We start from the raw sequence: 24,749 nt of genomic DNA, 5'->3' as shown, positions 1-24,749 counted from the left end.
GTGGCTTAACCCCATTCTGAAATATGGCTGTAGCCACGTAACTTGTGGGGGACGTGGTAAATCACACTGCGTGGGGAGGAGGGAGTTTAAAAAATAAAAGGCATGGCCACAGCAATGGAGAAAGCTTTTTACAAGGCGACTCTTTGTCCGGGTGACACTCTGGGCTGTGTGCCGGGGAAACCTTAGCAGGGTTCCTTTGGGATTGAGCAACCCAGGCTGCTTCCCTGCGCGCCCCAGGGTCTTCGCTTAATCACAGACAGCTTGTGGCTCTTGCTCTCTGTCTGTCTGTGTGTCTGTCAGTCTTTGTTTCTGTTCTCATTCTTACTCTGCAGTTCTTGGCTTTTGGGGCTTTGTGAACAGTGGGGACAGGACTGGTTCAAGGTGCCACCAGACTTCCTCCAGCCTAGACAGGCGACAGAAGGCACAGCCTCACCCGAGACCCGATCTGCTTCCTCAGGACTTCTGTCCCTGGAGACTCAGTGTGCTGCTGACCTTGGAGGCTGTATACAGTGGGGCTCAGAGATGTGTAAACACCCTGGGCAGACCTACAGACCAGGACCCGCTTTCATCCAGAGCCGTAGCCTCCAGCCCCGGGGGCAGCCACGTAGGAGGCAGCCAAACGGAACTGGTTCCTTTTCTTTGCATTTATGAATCACGGTCCAGGGCAGTGGGCTGGAGACTAATGGGTGGGAAAAAGGACACCGGGGAAGCCCAGGCTGGCCCCGAGGACAAGGAGCCATCTCGCTGCTTGCCTGCAGCTCTAGAAGGAGCTCCCCACCCCCACCAAGAGGAAGGGAAGGAGCAGACCCCAGCCCGTCACTGAGCGCTGGTCTAGACAATGTCTCCAAATTCTTTCGGTCATAAAAGGGCAGGGGAGAGCACGTGGCCACTGTTCCATCTGTGGGGAGGAGGCTCTAAACAACTCTGTCATCTCAACTGTGGCCTCTTATCTCATTTCCCTGCCACCTGTCATCTGCCTGTACCTGGCCTCACCTGCTCCCCTCCCCCATGCACTTCTGTCCATCACGGGCTCTCAGGCGAGAGTGCATTCTGAGAAAGCCGGGCACAGGGCACCAGGGCTATGGCCCTTGTTCTGCTCTGTCGCTGGCGATGTGACTGCACTTGTGTTTCCTAAGTGCCCTGGGTCTTTCCTTCCCCATCTGGAAAATGGGACTATTCACGTGCACCTCCCAAGTCTAACGGAGACTTAGGATCCGGGGTTAATGAGCACCTGCAGGGCGCCCGCCTGACTTGGGGGAAGGAGTAAACCGCGCTCCTGCCAGTCACCTGACCCGGAGAGGGAGCCCGGATGAGCACCACACTGGACACTGGCCTCTGCTGCTTTCAAGTGGACCTTGTCATCCTCACCACTCAAGCCGGTCCACCCACATGGAGCAGGTAATATCTGTTAGCCCCATTTTACGGATGAGGAAATGAGGCACAGAAAGACAAAACCATTTGCCCTAGGCCACACAGCTGGCAGGGCGGGGGCTGGGGTGGAGTGGGGTGGCTGACCCTGTGTTCTTAGGCAGTGGGGCTGGAGCTGCTTCCTAGGCACCATGGTGACTCCAGCTCTCCAGGGACCAGCGTGGTCTGAAGTTTCCTTTCTTGGTGGGGTGAGAGCTCCCATTAGGGTCTGGGCCTCAGGACACCCCCACCTCCGATGGGGCCTCCTGGCTGCCGGCACTTGGTGGTGTGTGAGGCTGTGTCCACCGTCGCTGCCATCTCAGGCCTGCCTGGAGCACTGACCCCTACCCACTTCCTGCTTCACTGGCCCACTGTGGGCAACAGAAGAGGATTGCTTGGTTTAGGAGCAGACATTAGAGTTCGCAGGGCCCACTGCGCTGTCTCTTCTCCCAGCACGCCCAGAGCCTCAATGGCCACCCCGGGTGACTGTTCCAGAGCCCCCTTGTAGTTCTGCATACCGACCCAGGCTCAGAGTCCCACAGTGAGGACAGATCAGGAAAACCTCCTACCAAAGGGAGCGCCATGCTTTCCCTAGCGCACTGGCTGGGGAGCAACCCCTTGTCTGTATCCCGCAGACTGGGTTTCTGCTCCCCAACTGATACAGGGTGTGCCCTTTCTGAATGAGCAGCTAAAATAAGTGTTTCTACAAAGGACTCGACCCCATTTTCCTACCTGGCTGTGTGGGTTCCTCAGAAGACAGACTGAGAATTACCCTCTTGATTTGGGGCCCCATGACACTCATGGCCGCTGTTTCTAGAATTCTGTGGCCTGTGGTCTATTGTGAATATCCTAATAAGGGGGTTGCTGAAAACCCCAGTAAGAATCCTACCAGAAAGTTCCATAAATCATATAGCAACCAAAATGGAACTCCAGCACTAAGCTGGGGCATTGACATGCAGTGATCCCCAAGTTGTCCGCTACTAGTAACCTGAGGCCCACCACTTTTGGGGTCCAGGCACATGTGGGGGAGGGCAGTGCTGGCTGGGCTCCCTCGGGAGGTACGAGGCGAGCAGGACACAGAGCAGGGAGTCTTTGCTTGCCCCTCCCGGGGCTGTGGAGGCTAGCGAGGCTATGGCCTGCTCTCTGTCCCACCATGGCCCAGCCTGCTCTTGACCTCTGCTGCAGGCCTTCTGGTCTACTCTGAGGGCCGTGAGGGAGGCCAGCTGACAGCCAGGGCTCTCTTCACACCTGCTGCTGTCTGAGAAGGAAAGCACGGAGTGCCAGACAGACGACCACGTTGAAGAAATGCAGCCTCTGCTGAATTTGTTAATCCTCCTTTGCTGCTAAGGGCAGCTGGGCTCCTTGGGCGCAGGCGGGCATCTCTGGACAGGCATGCTCCTGGGACCTACGCTCCACCCTATTCCAAGTCTGCCTGCAACCTCTGGGGACCTTCTGTGGCCTCTGGGAGCCTTGGTTGCCTTGGGTGTAAGTGGGAAGGAGCACCAAGTCCCAGCCTGAGGTTTCAGGATTCAGTCCTGGGGTCCCGGAGGGGCCGGAAATTGCACACAATAAGGTGGCCTAGTGGCAGTCATCATCATGTGGCTTGATCTTCCCCGTGGGACAACCCTCAGGGTGCCAAAACACCCAGAGAGGCTGGTTGCAGGCAAGTGAGGCGGCCTTGTGTACTGGCGCCCCCTGCAGGTTTCTCGGCCTCCCCAGCAGGCCCCAGATGGTGGGTGAGGCCAGGAGGGTGGGAGCAGTAGCCAGGGCTGCAGACTGGTCAGGGTGGAGAGATGGGTTCTGCTCCTCACTGGTCAACTCATTTACCAGGCAGTTTGCAACATGCATTTAACAGGCGCTGACTGTATGCACAGCAAGTCTGCTTTGGAACAACACAGAACTGGAAGGGACCTTTGAGACCTTCTTCTAACCCCCCCCAGCTTGTGAGGCAGGAAAGGAGGAGAAGGGAGGAGAGCCTGGCTCCAGGCAACCCCCCTCCAGAAAGGCAGGGCTGGGGGCTTCCTCCTACACCCAGTCTTTACACCCTGCGTCTGATAACACCTGTCACGTGCAGACTGTGTACCCCTAGCTTCTCTTTTCAACCAGTCTCACCCGTGACATGCTCCGGGCTCCGCCCAGCCGTGGACCTCCAAGTAACCTTCACAAGGTCAAGGCACCCAGGGGCTACGAGAGGTGGACAGAGGGCCTGGAGTCTAGCTGAGGAGTCCCAAGCCTGCTGGCCATAACTCACTTGGTACCTTCATTTTCCTAGGGACGCTGAGGCTCAGGGGTAGAGCTAGGCCAAGGTCTGGCTTCCTACTTCTGAATCCCAGTACCCCTGAAGGGAGGCCTGTGCTGACAGGGGTGTTCTGTAGAGGAGGGCCAGACAGGAGCGAGGGTTTCTTGGTGGACCTGTCCTGCCTGCAGCCTGGCAGCTGGATGTGCAGCCCTGTCCTGGCTCCCTGAGGACTAATGGCTTCTGCAGGAGGAGGCCCCCAGAGCTGCATCCCTGGGCAGGGAGGAGACTGTGATCCGAGTGGGCCACAAGTGGTGGGCACCTGCAAGTTTATTCTCTCCCATGAGGCAGTGAGCTCATCAGGGAGGGAAGCAGGAGGGTCTCCTGGCCCTGACGGCACCCTGACCAGCCTCAGTGAAATCCTGGGGAATGCCCGCCCCCAGCCCCGCAGGCTGGCCTGGATTCCTGAAGCGGTGGCCCTCTCTGTCTCCTGCCCAAGACTGCCAGAGGCCTGCTGCTGGCAGGAAGCTCACAGCTCTTGAGGTAGAAGTTTTAGTTTTGGATGAAAATCCGGTCTTGGCCTGAACTGGGGAGAAGCCGGCGCCAGCAGGATGAACGGGCCAGTGTGGTTACTGTGACCCGGGGTCAAGGCCTGGCTGGGCAGCCTCACCCCTGAGCTCGCTGACACTTGAGGAGCCCCTGTGCCTGACAGCCTTGGCCGGGCTGGTGACACATGACCTCCTCTCCTCGCCCTCCTGTGAGTCTCCCCTCCCACCGCGGGCTCCCCTCTGGGCCTCCACTTCAGCACTTCCTCCTCTTCTCCAGATCCTGCCTCTTCATGCTGCCCCCTCCAGGAAGCCTTCCTGCCGCCTCCCCCACTTTCAGAGTCTGCCCCCTCTGATGTTCCTAAGCTGCTCTCCCCTTGAGCTAGCCTTGCCTCCCAGCAGCCTCGATACTTCTGGTGGAGGCCAGAGCCCCAGCATGGCTTCCTCAGGTGCCCTGGGTCATCCACTCTGCTGTGCCCAGTGTCAAGTGCTAGCCTGCCTGAGGCCCCTGGGCTGTGGAAGCCTGTGGGACCGCTGGTCCACTCCCTTCTCAGAGCCTCTTCCAGGAGCCAGGAATGGAAGGGATCTTCCAGGGAACAGGAAGAACACACGGCTAGGACGTTCAGAAGTCCTTCCTGGAGGACGGGGGATCTCAAGAGGACACAGACAAAATGACAGTTTTCGTGGCTTTTCACCAGGGTGACAGGTGGCGGAAGCAGGTCTAGAAGACAAGTATGACCTATTGAATGGAGGGCCTCGGGGCTGTGGGCTCTGCCCAGAGTCGCCCAGCTGCGGGTGCCAGGCCAGGCCAGGGCGGGCGGGACTCCTGAATGCGTACGCTGTAAGGTCACAGTTCATAAGAGGAAGGCTCTGAGGCCTGGAGCGAGGCCTCTGGCTCTCACCCCACTTGGGAGAGCTCAGTCCTCTAGGCTGTTTTTAAACAGCACCTGGAGTAGGCCATGCCTGCTCTCCGCCGGGTAGTGGCGGGGGCGGGTCCAGCCTGTGGAGCGCCTGTGGGCAGGCAACTCGCCCAGAATGCACCTGTCCCCGTTATAGGTGTCAGTGGGTTTTGGTGGCCGACCGGCGGTCTCCAAATGCCACCTGAGCTCCCCTCCTGTGGTGTGGCCCTTGCGCGGTGGACGCGTGGGGACGGGATAGAGGGGCGTGAGGTCCCCTGGCCTTTCTGCTTTAGAGGTCCGGCTGTGGGTGATCTGGGCACGCACACGTGCTCCTCTGGAATACACTTGGTCCCAGGCCGGACCCTGTCCAGGACGGGATGATTTGTGGAGCAAGGGGCCTTCCCAGGAAGGAGGGCTGTATGGCCGTCCCAGGGGGACCTGCTCTTGTCTGCCCCCAGGTTTCAAAGTGGCCTGAGCTTCCAGCGCTCTGTGAACTGGACTCTGTTCTGGGATCTAGAACCACCACCCAGGGCGAAGGGAAGGTTGCTCCAGCAGCCGTTCCCTCCGCATTCCCGCAGGGCGGCTGGCCTGTCCCTGGCGCTGCAGGCCAGAGCTAAGGCGGAGGCGGCGGGCCGGAGGCGCTGGGACGGTTTCTCCCCAAGGGCTCAGCTCCTGGGAGCGAGGCAGTGGGGGCGGGGGACCCGTGGGCATGCAGGGACCCCTGACCCTGAACTTGGGGCTCCAAGGCAACTCTGCTGGGCCAGCTCCCTGCAGATGCCCTGTGCTGGTGGCACGGCCTCGCGGTTGCGCGCTGCCACCTCTCCGGAAGGGGACCCCCGCGCAGGCAGTCCGGGCAAGGGAAACGGCACAGAGTCGACGTGCTGATCTGCGCAGGCGTGACCGTGGCCCGGCCCCTGGAGGGGAGCTGGGGAGACCTGTCTGCTGGACGGGCTTCTAACCTGTGTCCTGGAGACAGACCTGGTGGCCCTGAACACCCTGGGTAGGAACACCCCCGAGCACCGAGTTCCAGAGGAGCGTGGCGCTCTGACGGGTCGCTGAAACACTGGTCCCTTTGTCCCCTTCCACTCCCCTCGTGCCCCCTCACCCTCTGACTCACTTCCCAAGTCCCTCCATCCACACCAGGCACCCAGAACAGGGCGGGCGAGGGGAGGGCAGAGAGGGGGCCAGGGCAGGCTGGGCAGGGGGCGCAGCTCCCCGCAGGTGGCCCGCAGGCCGTGGGCTCGCAGACGGTTCTGGACTGGGGCCTCCGAGTCCTTGGCGGGGGAGCCTGCTTGGCTCGGCTCGGAGGTTCAGGATGACTCGACCTTCTAGAAGCTCACAGAGCCCACCGTGGCCCGCGCTGCAGAACGGGGAACAAGGGTCTCCACACTGGCCTTCCGTCCTCAAGGCAGGCAACCCCAGCTTCTGGAGCAGATGCTTCTGTTCCGCGGGCCGGGGGCCAGGGGCAGGCTCCAGGGAGGCCGCGGGGCAGGGGCCTGTCATGACAGCTCAGCTCTGTGCCGCTCCCTTCACACAGATGTAAACGTGGCCACCGAGAAGGCCACTAACGTCTAACACCCCGGAACCCGTCACCCGTCTCCCTAAAACACGGTCTCTACTAACCCCCCTGGATCTCGGGATCTTGTCTATAAGGTGAGTACACTGAACTGGATAATCTAAAAGCCTTCCTTCTAGTCTATGCCATTCTATGAGTTAAACATTTTTTTTTAAATCTTTTTTTTAGTTGTAGATGGACACAATACTTTTATTTATTTATTTATTTTTATGTGGTGCTGAGGATCCAACCCAGGGCCTCACACACGCTAGGCAAGCGCTCAACCACTGAGCCGCAACCCCAGCACCTCCGTTCTATGGTTTTTAATAAGCTCTGGAACTCTATAGCTCAAGAACCCACAATGGCTCCCCAGGTCCTATTTCATAAAGCCCAAAACCTTTAGCCCCTAATTGGTCCATCGTATAGACTTCCTTCAACCCTCAGCCTGATTCCAGGTAAGGCAGTGCCCTTAAGGTCCCTCATTGGTGTCATTTCTTTTGGTCTTGGTTCATGAAATCTTTTACATCAAAAACACCCTCCAAGGGGGTGGGAGGGGGGCAAGATTGGAGGAAGAAGGGACTGTATAGAGGGAAAAGAGGGGTGGGAGGGGTGGGGGGGGGAGTAAAAAATAACAGAATGAATCAAACACCATTACCCTATGTAAGTGTATGATTACACAAATGGTATGCCTCTACCTCATGTACAAGCAGAGAATCAAGATGTATCCCATTTTTTACAATAAAAATAAATTAAAAAAAAAAACCAGCCTCTCAGAAAAGTTTGGCTGTTCCTTAGAAAAGTTAAACAGAACATTTCCATATGATCTAGCAACTCCACTTCTAGGCATATACCCCAAAGAATTGAAAGCAGGGATTCAAACAGATACTTATTTATGTATCCATGTTCATAGCAGCATTATACACAAAATCCAAAAGGTAGAAAAAACCCAAGCATCCATTGAGGGATTGGTGGATGAATGAGTACAATGTGGTAGACATACAGTGGAATATTATTCAGCCATGAAAAGGGAAGTTCTGACCATTTTATCCCATGGGGGAACCATTATGCAAAGTGACATAAGCCAGACACACAGAAAAAAACAACAACATGATATGATTCCATTTGAATGCTATACAAACAGGAGACAAATTCACAGAGACAGAAGGCAGAGTGGAGGCTGAAATGGGAGGCAGGGTTATCACTGGTGCATACAGGGCTTCGTCTTGGGTTGTGAGGGGTTCTTGGGTCAGGTGGTACCTAGCATTATGACTGCCCTTGGTGCTGCTGAGATGTGCCTCAAAAATGGTTAAAATGATAAATTTTATGTTGTAACAATTTTTAAAAATGCCAAAGAAGAAAGAAGGAAGGAAGGAAGGAAGGAAGGAGAGAAAGTCAAGGATGTTCCTCCTCCTCCTCGGTATCCACATCCTCCCGGGGCCAGGTCCTGGGGAAGCACTGGCCCTCCTCAGGCACTGCTTGGCCCGGTCTCCCAGCCCCTGAGCAGTTCCACAGGTTGGGTTCTGAGGACTTGAGACAATCACCCACACTCTTTCCTTCCTTTTGAAACAGTGACCCTCTGGGGTCCCTTCCCTCTGTGGTGGCTGGGAGCCTCCGGGGAGCGGAGGCAGGGTGGGGAGCAGTTACATAACCCACAGGGAGACTGTTTCCACCAGGCAGGCTGTGCCAGCTTTCCAGCGGCGGCCCGGCAGGTAGAGGCGCCCTGTCTGGGCGGGCCGTGCCCAGGCAGGGCCGCGAAGCTGCGATCTGGAGCCGCTTAGCATAGCTCGGATTCCCGGTGGCGGCTGGGGGCCGGCCACTCACCGAGCTGCGGGAAGGGATCTGCTGTCTCCTGCCTGCCTGGCTCAAGAGGGAGGAGGGGGAGGGGAGGTGCTGGGGGTGAACTGCCAGCCAGCCAGGGGTGACCCTCTGGGGCCCGGGACACCCGAGCTGGCCTTCTCCGATAACCTACTTATCTGCAGGGCGGCTTCAGTGTGGCGGCCTCGGACAGGGAAGTGCCCAGCCAAAGTGCTCTCAGGGGATTGAGCAGGCAAAGCCAAGCGGGGTGGGGGCTGAGGACGCGGCCTGCCAGGGGAAGGGGTGAATGATCCTGACCCCAGGACACTCCCTGGTCCAGCGACAGGAGGGAGCAGGCACCACGCCGTCCCTTTCTGCGTCTGTGTCCTGTTCAGTGGCTCGCCCTGCTCCCTGATGTTCCACTGAACAGAAAGTCCTGGAACCAGCCAACTGAGGCTGGCTGAACACCTACTGGGTGTCTCTTTGGTGGTAGGACACAAAGTTGACACAGAAACATTCTTTGTCCCTAAGACATCTGGGAACACAAACCTCAGAGAAGCAAAGCTTAAACAAGTCAATGGGTCAGAGGAAAGAAAGGCCCCTGGGCTGGGAGATCAGGGGAGGCTTCCTGGAGGAGGAGGAGCACAGGGGAAAGGAGGGGGCGCCTCTCAGTTCCTAGACCCTCCCCCCCTCAAGCTCCACGGACTATAAGCACCCATTGCCTGCCTTCGCCACCCAAACCGATCAGCATGGGACAGGGAGACGCTGCTTCAAGACAGCGGCCAAGGGGCCCTTGGGGATCTGTGGTGTCAGGGCTTGTTCTTCCCCCAGCCTCCCTGCTGGGACAGGCCTCCACACTGGGGGGGCAGCAGTCCCAGGTGGGCTTTCTTCCGGGTTGGGGGCCATGGGCGCATCAGCTGATTCAGTCTACCGCAGCCCAGGATCCTTTCCAGGATAGAAACTGGGGAGCAGAGACGTGTTTTAAACCTGCCAGTTCAGGGCCAGGGGTGCGGCGGGGTTGCAGAGCGCCTGCCTAGCACGTGCGAGGCCCGGGGACCCTCCCCCCGCGCTGCAGCAATGAACGCGAACGAAGACCGGATGAATGCTGAAGATCGGGGTGGAGGTGGCCAGCACCCCGGCCCCACGCCAGGTTCCCAGGGCCGTGGCTTTGCTGCCTGGGGCTACAGATCCTGATGCCCCACGCCAGGTTCCCAGGGCCGTGGCTTTGCTGCCTGGGGCTACAGATCCTGATGCCCCACGCCAGGTTCCCAGGGCCGTGGCTTTGCTGCCTGGGGCTACAGATCCTGATGCGGTTCGGGGAAGAGACCCAGGCCTGTTCGTCTGGATGCCCAGCTGGCCGATGTGTGACGCAGTGTGCGGGTCTTGCCGACCCCCTCTCACCCCAGAACCGCACACCTGACAGTGCAGAGCAGTGGCCGCTGTTCACAGGAAGCAGTCACTTGTCCAAGGGCCCCACGGTCCCTGTGCATCTAGCTTCTCTGTGGACTGTGGGAAGCTGCCCGAGAGCCATGAAAATCTGTGCTACGTGTAGAAAGTTCGAGGGATGAGTATGGGGTCCCGGGGGTGAAGGTGGTGCAGCCGGAGGCACAGGCAGGCCTCTGGGCTTTGCAGAAAAGCTCACTGGTCTCCACCGGGCCAGGGAGTTGTGGGTCTGTGCTACCCAACGCCCGCCCAAGGCTAGGAGGCCTCAGGCCTCTGTCCTGGCTTCCCCCAGGATAGACCACGGGTCAGTGGTTATTGTCTTTCCTCGGCTTCTTCTGACTCAAAAGACAACATGTGTTGGAATGTTCAAGTCGTTGCGGCTCCATCGCTCTGAGCTCGCCAAAGCTCCCGAGGGAGCCTTAGCACCTTCAGAGGCCGCCTTGTCCCCAGCACCACCTCTCAACTGAACAGTCAGAGAGATTCGATCCAAATACCGACTTTGGGACTCCCTGCTGGGCCCTGACTTCTACCTAGGACGGCTGGTGCCCCACCAGCAAACTGGGAGAAGTGGGTCAGAGGATTGGGCAAATTAATGGAGATGACACTTCACAGGGTCAGCCATGGCCTAAGGCATACAGCAGGTGCTCACTGTGGGTTACGGGGAGGAAATTAAGAAAAGTGAGTGAAATTCCCTCAATCCACAGCAAGTGTGGACAAGGTGCCGGCCCGAGGCTCAGGCCGCCCTGCTCTGGCTTCCAGCTGCCTGCCAGGCGTGGGCTCTCCCTGCCTGGGTCCAGCCTGCCAGACACAGAGGTTCAAGCTCCAGGGGCAATTGGTGTCCCTTGACATGTGAGGCCATCGAGCTGAGGGTGGCTGGAGCCCAGCTCTGGGGACGGTGTGCCATTTCACGTGCCCCTCACGGGGCACGGCCTTTGGCGCAGGCACAGGTGATCATGGGGTGCTCCGATGCCAGCTATTTTGAGGAAAAGGAGACTTTTCAGGGGCTTTGGAATGACCCTCCATGACCTTCCCATGGGGAAGGGCATGTGCTGCCTGCTAGCCCCCTGCTCCATCCCTCCTGGCTTCTAGAAGCCCGGGAGGGAAGCGCATGGGGATGCAGCCGGGGCTTTCGCCAGGGTTTTGGGATGCCCAGAACAACGTGCTTCCACCCCTGGGTATGCCTGGCTGGGCCGAGGCTGAAATCAGTTTACATGCCTGGCACGCGTACAGCTCAGCAGTGGGTGTGCAGGAGCCAGGGAGGAGGCCTGAGCGGAGGGAGAGGCTGCGAGGAGATGGACCGGGCCACAGGCTGTGGGCTTCGGTGGACCACAGCACGTGGACCTGGTGTTCTCTGAGGCCCCCGGGCCTTCCAGAGGCCCAGAAAGCCCAAAGACTCTGGGGCTGCGGAGATCCCAGGGAGAGGAGCTACAGGGTGCATTCTGAAATCCCACCGATGGCTCGTGGGATGGTCCTGGTTTGTCCAGGGTTCTGATGCCGCGCCCTATTTTAGGGGAGTGACGTGGGCGCCAGAAGCCCAGCCAGCCCCCTGACTTTGGGTGGGCCTTGGGCCTCACTGAGGCACTTCCCCCATCTGTAGGCAGGGGGAAGGTTCCTGCCCTCGGATCCACCTTGACTGACATAGGAAGATGCTCATGCACCAGGGCGGGGGCTCCATGGCCCCTTCCACAGCCCTTTACTGAGCATCTTCTAGGGACCAGTTGTGATGGGAGGATTCGGGGACAGGAGAAAACGGAGCCAGGATCCTACCTTCCAGGAGTCTAGAGCTCAGAGGTGCTTGGAACCCCAAGATTCAACACCAGTCCCCTCCTCCTATTCTCTGTAGAGAATGAAGCTCAGGAAGTCCAGCACTCTGGAACAGAGGAATGGCTTTTGATTTTGCAAAAACCTTGAGAGAGAATGTTTTCTCCTTACCAACAGTTAGAGAATAGCCCAGTTCCTCTACCTGAGCCTGCAAACAGGGGACCAGGAAAGGGGGCAGAGCATGGGAGCGCTGGTGGGGGTCAGGCAGACGCAGGCAGCTGAGGTAAGACATATCTTCAGGACTTGAGACAATATTCTGATTTACTATTAAGGGCAGTTAGGCCAGAAAACCGAGTGTCCCTCCTGGGGCTAAAATCATTTCCAGAGACCTCACAGAGTTGCCACCCAACTGGGCTTCTGTGTATCAAACCCTCCAAGCACAGTGCTTAATGGTGACTTGGCTAGAAACCCTAAGATGAGTCTGTCCATTCTGTAGCTTGAGGTAGCCTTTTTAAGAGGCTGTCTGCTTGAAGGTACTGGTGGAAAGCCATTTATTTTAAAATCTGGTCACATGCCAGATTCCGATTTTGTGTTGTCTTTTCACAACAGCCCTGCTGTGTTTACAACTTGGTCAAGATGAAGTTTTGCTTTGTTTTTGTTTTTTCCTTTCTTTCTTTCTCTCAAAACAGGTCTTGCACCAGGGTAACTCCACAGCAGACAACCACAAACATGGGATGTACGATATGTCAAAATGCACGCTACGGTCATGTACAGCTAAAAAGAACAAATAAAAAATTCAAAAAAAGGTATCGCATCCTTCTGTTAGATGTGTTGTTGGCAACGGTTGCTAGGGAGAGCTGGGTTCAGTTACAGACACACTGATGCCTGCTCTAATAATACCTTGCTCTGCATAGCTCGGATGCAGACACCTCTTGGCTAAACAGGGCACACACATTTCAACAGAGGAGGGCTTGAACTTGTACTCCCCAAGCAGATCTCAGCAAAGGAGCCTTCCCTGAACCCAAGGGGAAGGCCTGGGGCGGTGACCAGGCAGTGCTGGGTGGAGGGGACTCAGGCCTCCAATTCCTGTCATTCCAAAGGTCCCATAAAAGAGGCACACTCATTCTTCACTCCTCCGTGAAACCGGAGCCCTCCTCCTTCCTACAATCACACTGCAACTCCCTGATGAGGATCCAGGGAGATTTCTGGTAGCTTCTGCCCTGAGTTGCCCATGGATCCTCCTGGAGGTTGGAAATGATCAATGCACATAACCTAGTGAGTGGGGACTCTGCCACCGTGAAGCTGGGAGCTCAGTGGGACTGGGTGGGGGTGGGGTGAGGCAGGCCAAGCGGGGGAGCTGATGGCTTCTCCAGCTTTGCTGGGTGGCTCTGCCTGCGGCCCAGGCTGGCGAGGTGGGTGAAAGCAAGGGCCTTGTCCTAAAACATGTGCCAGCCAATCCAACAAACAGCTGAGGCCAAGAGAGAAGAAAAGAAGGGGAGAAGCAGCCGAGGAGGGGGAGAGAGGGGGCCAGCAGGAGAGAAGAGGCAGCTCTCACTTTCTTGGGGAGGAGTCTCAGGAGGATGGTGGGGAGCAGGAGGCGGCACTGGCTCAGCAGCTAAGTCCCCCTTTCCTGTTCTCTCCCCTGCTGGGTTCTGAGTCTGCTGCTCCGCTCAGCAAAAGGCCCAGCACCTGGGAGTTTCTGACTGGTTTATAGTGGGATGGGCAGATCCGGCCAGCCATAAGTGACAGGGCCAGACAGTCCCGGCGACTCCGGGTCAACTCCCTAGCGACGGCACTCCACCTTGCTGCACCTAGAATTACCTGAGGAATCCTTTATAAACAATGTCCTGGGGCCCTGTCCCTGAGAACCCAGTGCAACTGATTCGGGGTAGGATCCTGGGCCAGCTTGTTTTAAAAACTCTCCTCATTATTCTAATGGAGAGCACCAGAGAACCTTGGACCTAAAGATGACCTATTTCAGTCACTTTGCAGTATTCTTAGCCTGGATCCCCACTGTGGATAGTCACACCGGCGAGAGATCGTGCCTCAGTTTACCCATCTATGAGGCTGACCCATTACCTACCAACCATCAGTCCCAAGGCCTTGCCATTTCCAAGTGAGTTCCCTGGGCCAGCTTCACCAGCATCACCTGGGAACTTGTTAGGAATGCAGAATCTCAGGCCCTGTCACATACGTATTGCATCAGAATCTGCATTTTAACAAAATCCCAAGGCTAATTTTGAGCCGTGGGATTGGTGATGGGGTCCACTGAGACCCTGGGAACCATGGCACTGTTATGGCTCACGAGGGCAGTGATTCGAAGTTCCCCGAGATGGTCTGTCTGGTTGGTCTAGCTGGGAAGGATCAAAGGACCCTTGACTTCCCCATTCTCCGCTCTGTGGGCTGCACCCCAGCTTGACATCCCTCAGACCTCTGCTGTAGCATTTACCGCAAAATAAGCTGCCTCCGTCCCCTCTGGGTTGCCAGCTCCCATCCCTGGAGCCCAGGCAGCAGGAGCAGCGGCCAGGGAGGGCTCCGTGCAAAGGCAGTGCTGGGCGCAAGCTCACGGGCACTTCTCAGCGGGCCCCTTTGCAGCCAGCACCGCTGAGTTGGTCTCAGCCCTTGTGCGTGGAGGTGGCAGACAACCTGGCCACCAGAGGGGCATCTAGGGGCTGCCGAACAGAACCAGGCTGTCTAGGGACCCAGAGCCAAGTGGGCTTGTGTGGATGGAGCTGAGCTCGGCCCTCGCGGGAAGGGCAGGGCAGGGCCCGGGGCCAGGTCTCGCACTGCCTGCCGGGAGAGTAACACAACCAGGTGTGGCAGAAAACAACGGAAGCTGAGGAGGGAGGACCTTCCTGGGTGTCAGGAGGGAAGCAGGTGGACGCTGGGCCTGCTCCTTTCTCCTCCTGGACCTCTCTGGTGTGGTGGTGAGTGACTGTGAATCATGCTGCCCTCAGACAGGTGGGCTCCCTCTGGGCCTGGTGTTCAGGCACCGCAGACAGCAGCCTTCCACGGCAGCAACCCGGGGTTGCCTGGACGAAGCCTCTGGCCACGCCCCTTAAGGGCTCCTCTGCAGCTCACGTGCAAGCTCGGTTGTGGGTGGCCAAGGGGGTGAGCGGTGCCCTCTGGGGAGGAGCCGCACACGCTCCGGCCAGGCTCATGCCTACTTCCACACTGTGGGAAACCCTGGAGCTCAGCTGGGGGTCATGTCTGCCTCCAGGGGTTCCCTTCTAGCCCAGTGGACACTACCGCTGTCCACAGGCCAATGGCCTGGGAGAAGAGGGGGGAGGCTTCTAGTGCCTTCCTCTTCCAACGCCCATTCTTCCATGGCCACCAAGGGCTGCCAGGCTCAGGATACAGTGAAAGGAGCAGAGGTGGCCCCTGCCTTCCAGAGCCTGGGGAGGTGGCCATGACAGCAGGCACCCGGCATCACTGCGTTTGCGTGCTCTCCGGGAGAAGTCCCAGTCCCTCCCCACTGCACATCTCCAAAGGACACGGCTGCCTTTGGGCACTGCCCACTGAATCCTCTGCCTGACACACTGAGACACTTTAAAGTCAATGCTAGTTGGGTGACTAAACTTTCGTGGCTACAAGGTGACAGGAGCCCAGAGTGGGGGGTTACAGCTGGCTTCCTGGGGATCGGTGCTTAAGTGCCACCCAAAGCCTGAGTATGAGTCACCCTGGCAGAGGGCTGGGCATTTGGGATGTGAGGGGCGGTGAATTTGAGGCGGTGGAGGGGGCAGGAGTGGGGAGGGTGTCCCTTCGGGTTCAGCTGGAGGTTCGGCCTGGTTGCAGGGTGGCAAGGGCAGAATGTGGAAGTTCCCAGTTCCCCTCTGCCCCAGACACAAGGTGGCACCAGTAGGGTAAGTCTCTGTCACATGGCACTCATGACAGACCTGTCAGGGAGTTACAATGTGGGGTAAGGCAGTCGGCAAGGACTCGGGGGCTAAGGACGGCTTCATCCAGCGGCCGGGCCTGGGGATGCGTGAAAGGGAAAGACCCACACAGGTCACCTGTGCTCCTCCTGTGGCCTGATTCATCTCCAGCAGCCAGCAGTGCCAAAGCACAAGGTGCACCCTGAGTGGTGGCTGCAAGGTGGGCTCCCACAGCCTCCGCCCGGTCGGAGCAGAGGGAACCCCAACTGCATCTCAGCACGCTGATTTCAAAGGACCTGTGAGCCAGGTGACGGACAGGGCTCCCTGAGTTACACTCAGTTTGACAGGTGCCTTTTCTCCTGGGCCACCTGGAGCCATCCTGAGTCAAGGAGTAAAGTCTGTGGCTCACAGGGAGGTGGGTGCCGGGTCCTGGAGCCCCTTATGTGGCTCTGCTGGACGCCTGAGGGCAAGGCCACTTTCCCACGGTGGCTAGAACAGATGCCTGATCCTGGGCAGCTTCTGCAGCCAGCCAGTCCCCTGGGTACCCCGCGCCCTGTGTCTGTCTGCCACTGGAGGTGGCTGGGTCACAGGCGCTGGCAACCCTGCTCTAGAACTCTTGCTTCATCCTGGCCCTTGTCTGAAAAAAATAATCCCAAAGCCAAGTGCAAGGCTGAGCTTGTCCATGACTCCCCCGTGCCCGGTGGTACATGGCAGACAGGCCTCTCCTGCCTGTCACCCTCTACACTCTCCCAGGACATTCCGGCCCGCCAGGAACATGCCCGATGTGCAAATCCCTCAGGTAATGCGGGAATTCATCACCAGGGGAGTGCGGGCGATCCAGGAACGGAACCTGATCAGGCCTGGAGCTGAAGAGGGCAGCGCAGGCTGGCCAGGCAGGCTCAGGTTACAGTGCCCGAGACACGGGAGAGGGAGGACGGCGGCCGGCGTGGGGCCCGGCAGGCCGCAGGTAGACGGGGAGCGGCGACCTCCTCTTGCTTTTAGTGAAAAGACAGCAAATCATAAGCCAGGTGGCTGAGATGAAGGTGGACGCGCTCCCTCGTTCCCACCTGTCGTCCAGGCGCAGTTATGAATGGAGTCCCTTTGGCTCTCAGAAGCGCGGCCACTTGGATGATCTGATCTGTGGTCACCGAGTGACCAAGGACCTGCACGTGCTCTCTTGAGCCCTGCGATCCCACTTCCACAACTTCCAGGTGACTGTTCTACCTTACTTGAACCAGCAGCTCAATTTGTATCTCAACTAATCTCTAAAGTACAAAGTAGCAGGAGAGATGGCTTTGCCCAGCCCAGTCTCCAAGGACGGCCCCGGTGAGGTTGCAACGCCTTGATCCCTTCCGTTTATCCCCAATGCCACTGGTTCACCTACGGCCACCCACAGCGAAAGAGCAGACACGTGAGACAAGGCAGTACTGGGTTCAGTCTAAGCGCACAAGGCCGTACCCACCGCATATGCACACCCATGACCGCGGCTGGACCTGGGCTCCGTGGAGGCCCAAGTGAGCAGGGCTGGAGCTAAGTCGAGTGGGAGTGTGTCCAGGAACGGGACGCTCTCGGGCTGCCACGCTTGCCCTCTGCCCAGGACCTGCGCGGACAGACCATCCCTGTGCTGCCCCCGCTAAGGCTCTGCTCAAACCCCTCCGTCCCGGTTACACCAACTGCACAGCCACCGAGCTCTGCGGGGCTGGCCCTGGGGAGGAGACAGAGGGCTGCGACAAGTTCAGGTCTGCTCAGACGCACAGAGGTCACAGCACAGAGCCAGCAGCCAGCTCTCTCCTCATGAAAATAGAAACAAGGGAAAAGCCACTTGAACAAAAAGCACCTATAAAATCATACTGGTCCTTGGTAACCATGGAGCACTCACCCAAACACACACAAATGGGACCGCTCGCCCCTCGCCCCTTGCCGCCTCCTTATTTTCTATAATTAATCAGGCAATGGAGGAAGGAACTTGGGACAAGTTCAAGTGTGGCCAGGACTGGCAGCCTCCCCTCTAGTAACAACCCCCCGTGGAGGGGCAGGGGCGCGGGTGGCAGCTGTCGGTGTCCGGTTACCTGGAGCATGTTGAGGAGCAGGCTGCGGAACTTGGTCCCCTCCACCATGAAGAGGGCCATCTTGTCACAGAGCTTGGCCGCCGTGAAGGCGAAGCTGCGGTCCGACACGGCCTTCTGGTAGATGGTCCGCACGATCTCGCCCAGCATCTCCTCGGAGTTGGTGGAGTTCTGGGCCTCCTCCATGAAGGTGGTGAGCTTGGCATCCACGTCGCTGCTGTTGTTCCGCATGCTGTTCAGGATCTCGATCAGCTTGTCCATCTTGTTCTGCTGAGGGCTGGTGGTCTCCACAGCCACTTCATCCTGGGTGTGTGGGAGAGACCCCGAGTGTGGCTGAGTGAAGCGGAGGTGGCTGCCGGGAGTGGGTGGCACGGGGAGCAAGGGCTGCCACCCCAGAGGAAGGACCTGAGGTCCTTTGGGAATGCTTACCTCCATCAAAGGCCTTTGTGCCCCAGAGGCTCTTTGCTGACTATTTTCTGGGCCTTGGTGGCACCCGAGGCTGACACTGCAAGTTCTAGTTCCCACCCACGAATCTCATATATATTGGGGTTTTGTTTCTCTTTGTCTATCAGATGTCTTACTCTAGAAACGATGTGACGGGATTTATAAAAGATGAAATAAGAGAACAAATCTTATCGGAATGACACAAATGAGAATAGAAGATCAGGCTGGGAATGCAAGTAGGATACAAAATGCCTGCAGTGTGGTTAGAGGTGGCCCCGTGTCCTCCACACCCTCTGTTCCAAATGCCCAAGTGGGGTTGTGTCCTCTGGGCACGGGGGTCCTTATGGAATCCTCCCTGGCTTTATGTCCTATGGAAACTGATGGCCTTCTACACACATATGCTACACACCAAGGAACCTTCTGCGTGTCACTAAAGTGGCTGGTGGGTCTAGGACAAAACCCCTCCAGCCCTTTGAGGTTTGACAGTGACGGGGCCCAGACTGGGGCCTGGACAGTAAGAAGATGGCATCTAACTATCTCAAAAGTACCTACTCAAAACGACAGACAGGCAGCCAGGAACGTGAGCGACTTCACTGCTGAGAGGTGAGACCCAGTCGAAGGGCGGGATGGGGTCACACGGTGGCACCCTCCTGCACCTGCCCTCTGTTCTCAGGATGCACCTTTCCATGGGCCTAAGCCTGTGTCCTCCTGGCCCACGAGGCCTCGCCCGAGGCGAGTCCCTGACACTGATCTATGGGTGTCACAGACGTACCTTACCTGTCCCATTGCTCCACATACCTCCCCACCTTGACCCTGTGGGCCCACAGCAGGGACCACGGTCTGTATACAGGATAATGAGTAAGAATGACCCCCACGAGGGTCTTTTCAGGTCTATCAGTCTTCACGGTTTCTTTGCAGAGGGGGCGGTATGACACCTAGTTTGCAGAATGAAGTGGCCTCGGAGAGGTGCTGTCACCTGTCTTTCAAGGCAGGAAGAGGCCGGAGCCTGGTCTCCTGGTTCCCAAGCTGCTCTGCGGCTCTGCGTGGTCGGCCTCCAGAGGACTCAGCAGTCCTCCCCACGGGCGCTAGCAGCCTGACCTGGAAGCTCTCAGGGCAGAGCCCCACGCTGGCCATCAGCTAGGAGGCTCAGCCAGGTGCCCAACTTTGGGGTGTCAGGAAATGAGTGAGGATTTCTTTTCAGCCTTGCAGCCCAGGTCCCCGCAGGAAGGAGGAGCAGGGCTGGGCACTCTGGGGCATGGGGGACACAAACGAGACACTTCAGCTTTAAGGGCCAATCTGGGAAGAGGGTGCCCTGCCTTATCCCGCCTGAGGGTGGACCTTGGACCTGGCTTCTGGGCAAAAGGAACCGGGGGAGGAGCCGTACATCCCGCTCCGCGGACGCCCCAGAAGGAAGACTCGGTAGGCTCTGCCGCTGTGTGGCCATGGCTGTGGCCATCAGCCCTCCCTGGCGGGGGCTCTCCCCAGTGACCACGCCTGTGCCCTGGGTGAGTGTGGGAGGGGCTGGGGCAGTGGCTGCTGGACTGGGCACAATGGACATAATGCTGCCAGTGACAAGTCCCCATTCCTTTTCTGGTGGCTTGGGGACACTCCTAAAGCTGTGGACCTGGCTCCAGAGATGAGGCAAGGGGTGAGGAGACGGGCTCCTGGGGAGCGGATGGAGGTGCCCCGTTCTCAGGGTCACTCAGCGCAGGCTGGCACTTGCGTGATGGGAGGGTGGGCCTCCTCGCCTTTGCACCTTTGAACCCTCCTGGCTGCTGGGAGATGAGGTGGGAATGGCAGGGGGAGGCCAGCCTGCTTCCGTGCTGCCCGGCTCCTGGCAGGGACCAAGCCTGCCGGGACTCACGCTGGGGAGAAGCAGCCTTTCGTCTTATTTCATAAGCTCCACGTTTCCCCAGATGTCCCTTAGCATGAATAAGGTGGAATCGGACCTGGGAAACGCTTCTGTGCCCCTGCCATCAGCCAGGCCCGTGCTCCCTCCTCGCCTCCCCAGGGCCGGCTGCACCCCTGGGGCCTGCGGGGTGACCAGGAGGAGGGAGGCCACACCGTGCTGAGGGGGTCCTGCACAGCCTGCCCTGTGGTGGCCCAGGGGCACCCACCCAGAAGTCCCTGCTTCCCATCCTCCCGCTGAGCCACCTACCAGAGCGCCTACCTCTTGCTGTCCTCCCTGGTGCCAGAGAACAACAAAAATTCAATTACCGGTACCTTTTCTTTCAGCCTCCGCCGCAGCCTGTCTTTGGAGGACTGCAGCAGGGTGATTCTGGGCCGCTCCCCCGCACGCTCGGGAATAACACTGTCTTTGTGCTTTGTCTCGGCCTCTGGCCCCCCTGGTGGCTGTGGTGGCAGCCTCTCGGGAGCCATCAGGGCCAGGGTGTCGGGGCTGCGGGGGGTTTCGAGGCCACTGTGCCCGGTGTCCCCTGGGGTGTCCTCAAGTTTGGGGCTCTCGACGGCTGTGGTCTCTTTGGCGTTGCGGTGGGCTCCGGCCTCTCCCTTGTCCCCAGGAGGGTGCTTCATGTTGCTCTGGTACCAGCGCCGGTTCTGGCTGTAGCCGTGGTGGGTAGGCCTCCCTGAGGCGGGGGCCACCGAGCCCCCCTGGTAGGATTTCTGGTGATCCCTGTTGTGTTTGGCACTGCCCTGCGGGTGGTCTCCGTGCTGCTGGGGCTTGTTACCCCCTGGAGGTCTCTGCTGCCTTCTGCAAAGTGAGGGGGAAAGACAGAGAGGGGGTCACCCGGGGGCCGGCCAAGGTCCCTGTATCCGAACACCAGAAGGAAGTCACTGCCTTGCTCATTTACTCATTCCTTCAACAAACAGTTATTGAGAACATCCTGCCCACCAGGCTTTGTGACAGAACAGCCAGGCAGGTGGCTGGCATCAAGAGAATTTTAGTCCATCTTTCACTTAAAATTGACATTTTATTCATTTAGTATTTGCACAAATGCATATATGCACAGGGAATAAATCTGAAAGATCCAGTAGAAGACTCAGTGAACCCTCCTGCCTCTGCCCCAGCCACCAGTTATGTCCTCTGGTAGCAGGGATCCCCTGAAAAACTCAAGTGTTGACCCCTACCCCCCACCTCCAGAATGTGACCACTGGAGATAGCGCCCTTAAAGAGGTGATCAAATGAAGATGAGGATGTCATCATGTATGACCACAAGAATGGGAAATTGTACTCCATGCACGTATATGTCAAAATATATCCTACTGTCATCTGTAACTAAAAAGAACACATGAAAACAATTTAAAAGTTAAGATGAAGATATCAGGGTAGCTCTTAGTTCAACCTGACTGATGTCCTCGTAAGGTGAGGAGATTTGTTTTCTTCTCCTGTTAGTACTGGGGATTGAACCTGGGGTGCTTTCCTCCTGAGCTGTACCCCTAGCCCTTTTTATTTATTTTAAAAATTTGAGTCACTAACTTGCTGAGTCTGTCCTGGAAATTGGGATCCTCTGATCAGCCTCAGCCTCCAGGAGTAGCTGGAATGATAGGATCACACACTGCACCTGGCTAAGAGAGGAAAAGCCACTCGAGGACACGAGGAGAAGGGAGCCTCTGCATGTCAGGGACAGAGGCCTCAGAAAAACCAACCCTGCCGACACCTTGATCTGGGATTCCAGCCTCCAGAAGGGAGGAAATCGACAGCTGTTGTTCTAGCCGCCAGTTAGTGGCATTTTGTCATGGCCGCCCTAGCCCATGAGTACATTTTAACACCATGGTTTCAGACAGACCGGCTCCCAGTTCTTTGGACAACACTCTTCCAACCAGAGAACAGCAAGACGAACATGAGCGCTGCACCAGGATGAATGGCACACATTTGATTTGGGACCGGAAGCAAATGACAGGGTACAGGGGGCTTGTGGGGCGGGGCATTCTTGCAGCCTGCCGAGCCACACTGACGCTTGGTCCTGTCCCTCACGGCACTCATGTCCAAGCTTGATGTCACCCTCAGGCTTTCCAGGCCATAACTTCTCTGGAAGCGCAGCTGGAGAAGAAGACAGCCACGACCCTTGAAAGTCATGGAGTGGTAAGGAAACTGGCAGAGAGATGTCGCCTTCTCCAGAATGAGTCCTCACCTCCTAAGTGGCCTGCGGTACCAGGGACCTTCCCTGCAATTGTATGTTATGAACAAACTGTATTCGTTTACTTTCAAGTGATTACTTATTACTTAACTAAACTCACTTTCAATGCACTTGATACATCTTTATCTGTGCAAATTTGGGGGTCTCTTGGGTTGGGATTAAATGCATTCTTTCTTTCCCATTAGAAAATTAATGGAAAAAAATTTTTTTCATTGAGAAGTTTTCCACTTGGCATGGTTTTACATGAATCAAAATGGTTACGTGAAGGACAGACAGGTGGCTTTTAGTTTCCACACGAATAGTAACTTACAGCACATTGTACATTAGGGTAGAAATTAATATAATTTTTCAGTGGGAAATCTGACAATTTGTTTCAACAGCCTCTAGCACATGCACATTTTGGGACCTTGTTATCCTACCTGTGGTAATGTATCCAAATAAAGTAATCAAAGATGTGCATAAGGATTTAGGCACAGTCAAAACTGAGTGTGGAGTAACTGAGGATGATGCAAAATAATTCACTCTTGTTGATGGAAGTATGGGGTCCCTTAAGGCAAGTACTTATCTGCATAGAAAAATCTGGAAGGATACACTCAAAAATGCTAATGGTGGCTATCTCTGGGAGATGGGACGTGAATTTTTCTTTTATTTATATTTTCTAAATGAACATGATTTCATTTTCTGAAATTAAACTTTTTATTGTGAGGCAATTCTAGATGCGTGTGCATTGTAAGAAATAATGTAGATAGAACCCTGTGCCGGCTGCCCTATTTCCCCTCATGGTAGCGGCTCTCACAACCATAGTGCAATATTACAACCAGGACGTTGACAAGGGGGCAGCCAAGGTAGCGAACACTTCTAGCAGGAGGGCCCTCTAGCCACGCCCACGTCCCTCCCACCACCACCAACCTTAGCGCCTGGCAACGGCTTAGCCATTTTCCACTTCTATACCGTGATCATTTCAAGAATGTTGTATAAATGGAATCGGATATTTCTGGGACTGGCTTTTTTCACTCTGCATAATTCCCTGGAGATCCACCCAGGTTGTTGCCTGGACCAGGTTTCTATTTCCATTTCTCCTTCTATTACTCGGTGGTGTTCCCTGGTACGGAGGCTTCGCAGAGTGCTTAACCGTTCACCGGCAGGGCAGTGTGCACCTCTGCATGGGGTTGTCATTTCCCTGGGATACATGCCCAGCAGTGCCAATGCTGGATCCCATGATGGTTACACAGCTAGTTGTTAAAGAAACGTTCCGTTTTCCAGAGAGGCTGCGCCATTCTGCCTTCCCACCAGCACGGCAGGAGGGATTTGGGTCACAGTTCTCGGAGTGATGTTTGAGACTCCCTCTTTCTCCTCTGTTCTTGGGATTCCAATGGCATGGATGTTAGACTTGTCACAGTCCCACAGTCCCCTGAAGCTCAGTTTGTCCCCTTCCATCCAGTTCCTTTTCTCTCTGTTGCTAGTGTTGGGTGATTTCTACTGAGACCTCTTTTGGTTTGCTAGTTCTTTCCTCTGTCCTTCTGCTTGTGCCCCTTCATTGAATTTTTACTTTAACGCTTAAGCTTCCATTTGGTTTTTCTTACACCGTCTGCTTCTTTGCCAAGACCTGTGCTTTCATGTTCCAAAGGTATTCCTAGGTGTTCTTTGGAGCGTTTCTTATGATGACTGCTTTTACATCTTTGCCAGCTAACTCTAACATGTCTATCATCTTGGGGTTGGCATCTATTCATTGTCTTTTTTCCATTCAACATACGATCTTTCTGACTGGGGCTATGATCAGCAATGTTTCAGTGAGACCTGGACCACTGGGCACGATGTTGAGAATCTGGACTTGAGTCACCCTGTCCTAGCTGGCCTCCTCCAGTCTTGCCCTGCTTGGTCACTGTGCGATGGTGGCAGTGGGGACTGTTTTGTCACTGCCCTGTGTGAGCAGAAGTCCATGTTCCCTACTGGGCTTTCTTTGACATCCAAAGGGAGCTCCTCATTACTGCTGGGCAGGAATGGAGGGCCGACTCTGCATGAGGCCACCTGACACTATCTCAGCGTGGATGGGTGGGGAACCTCCTTTCTGCATGGAGGGGTAGGAATTCTTGGCTCCCCAAGCGGCCTCCACAGGCACAGAGGGAGAGGTGCTTTCGCCCCACAAGATGAAAATCCCAATTCCCCACTTGTTCTCTGACACCATTCCGATGGCCCAGTCTAGGCCCTTCCATGAGTCTTCCCCAGCGTGGGGGGTGGGGCCATTGTTTCTTCTGGGCCTTTGGCTGGAGTGAGTAGGCTTTTGTTGGGGCTTCTTTGTTCATGTCTCCTGATGTTTTGGGGTTTTGGGCTTCTTTAGCTCCAAGTCTGGGATATGTGAAGCCAAGAAAAAAACTGAAAGAACCCATCATGGTCCAGTCCTCAGGATCCCAGGTCCCTGTCCTGTCTGCCTTTCAAACATCTTTCAAAGTTTTCTTGTGTCCTTCCTTCCTATCTGTCATCTATCTATCCATCCATCCATCCATCCATCCATCTCTCTATTTCTATTTCTATCATCTCTGCAGCAGTAATGAGGAGCCCCCTTGGGTGTCAGAGAAGGCCCCATTGGGAATACAGACCTCTACCCCTACTGGGCAGTAACAGGACAG

The 24,749-nt window shown here is 56.6% G+C and overlaps 1 protein-coding gene across 8 annotated transcripts in view; it reads right to left on the bottom strand.

Moving 5' to 3' along the window:
* The window catches only part of Ctif (cap binding complex dependent translation initiation factor), a 283,522-nt gene that overhangs the window by 75,997 nt on the left and 182,776 nt on the right, over positions 1–24,749 (bottom strand). For 6 of the 8 annotated variants that reach the window (XR_007105188.1, XM_047526492.1, XM_047526497.1 and 3 more), the window contains 2 exons: positions 20,243–20,735; positions 17,585–17,884 (listed from right to left, as the gene is read on the bottom strand). Coding sequence is in view for 7 of the 8 variants with exons in the window: in XM_047526492.1 (XP_047382448.1) it covers positions 17,585–17,884; positions 20,243–20,735 (793 nt within the window). In the remaining variant the exon portion in view is untranslated. The remainder of the gene's footprint in view (positions 1–17,584; positions 17,885–20,242; positions 20,736–24,749) is intronic. The other 2 variants (XM_047526496.1, XM_047526498.1) reach the window with 1 other exon arrangement.

Source organism: Sciurus carolinensis, chromosome 15 (genome assembly GCF_902686445.1).
Source record: "Sciurus carolinensis chromosome 15, mSciCar1.2, whole genome shotgun sequence".
Taxonomy (NCBI): domain Eukaryota; kingdom Metazoa; phylum Chordata; class Mammalia; order Rodentia; family Sciuridae; genus Sciurus; species Sciurus carolinensis.
This window is presented reverse-complemented; position numbering and strand designations above follow the sequence as displayed.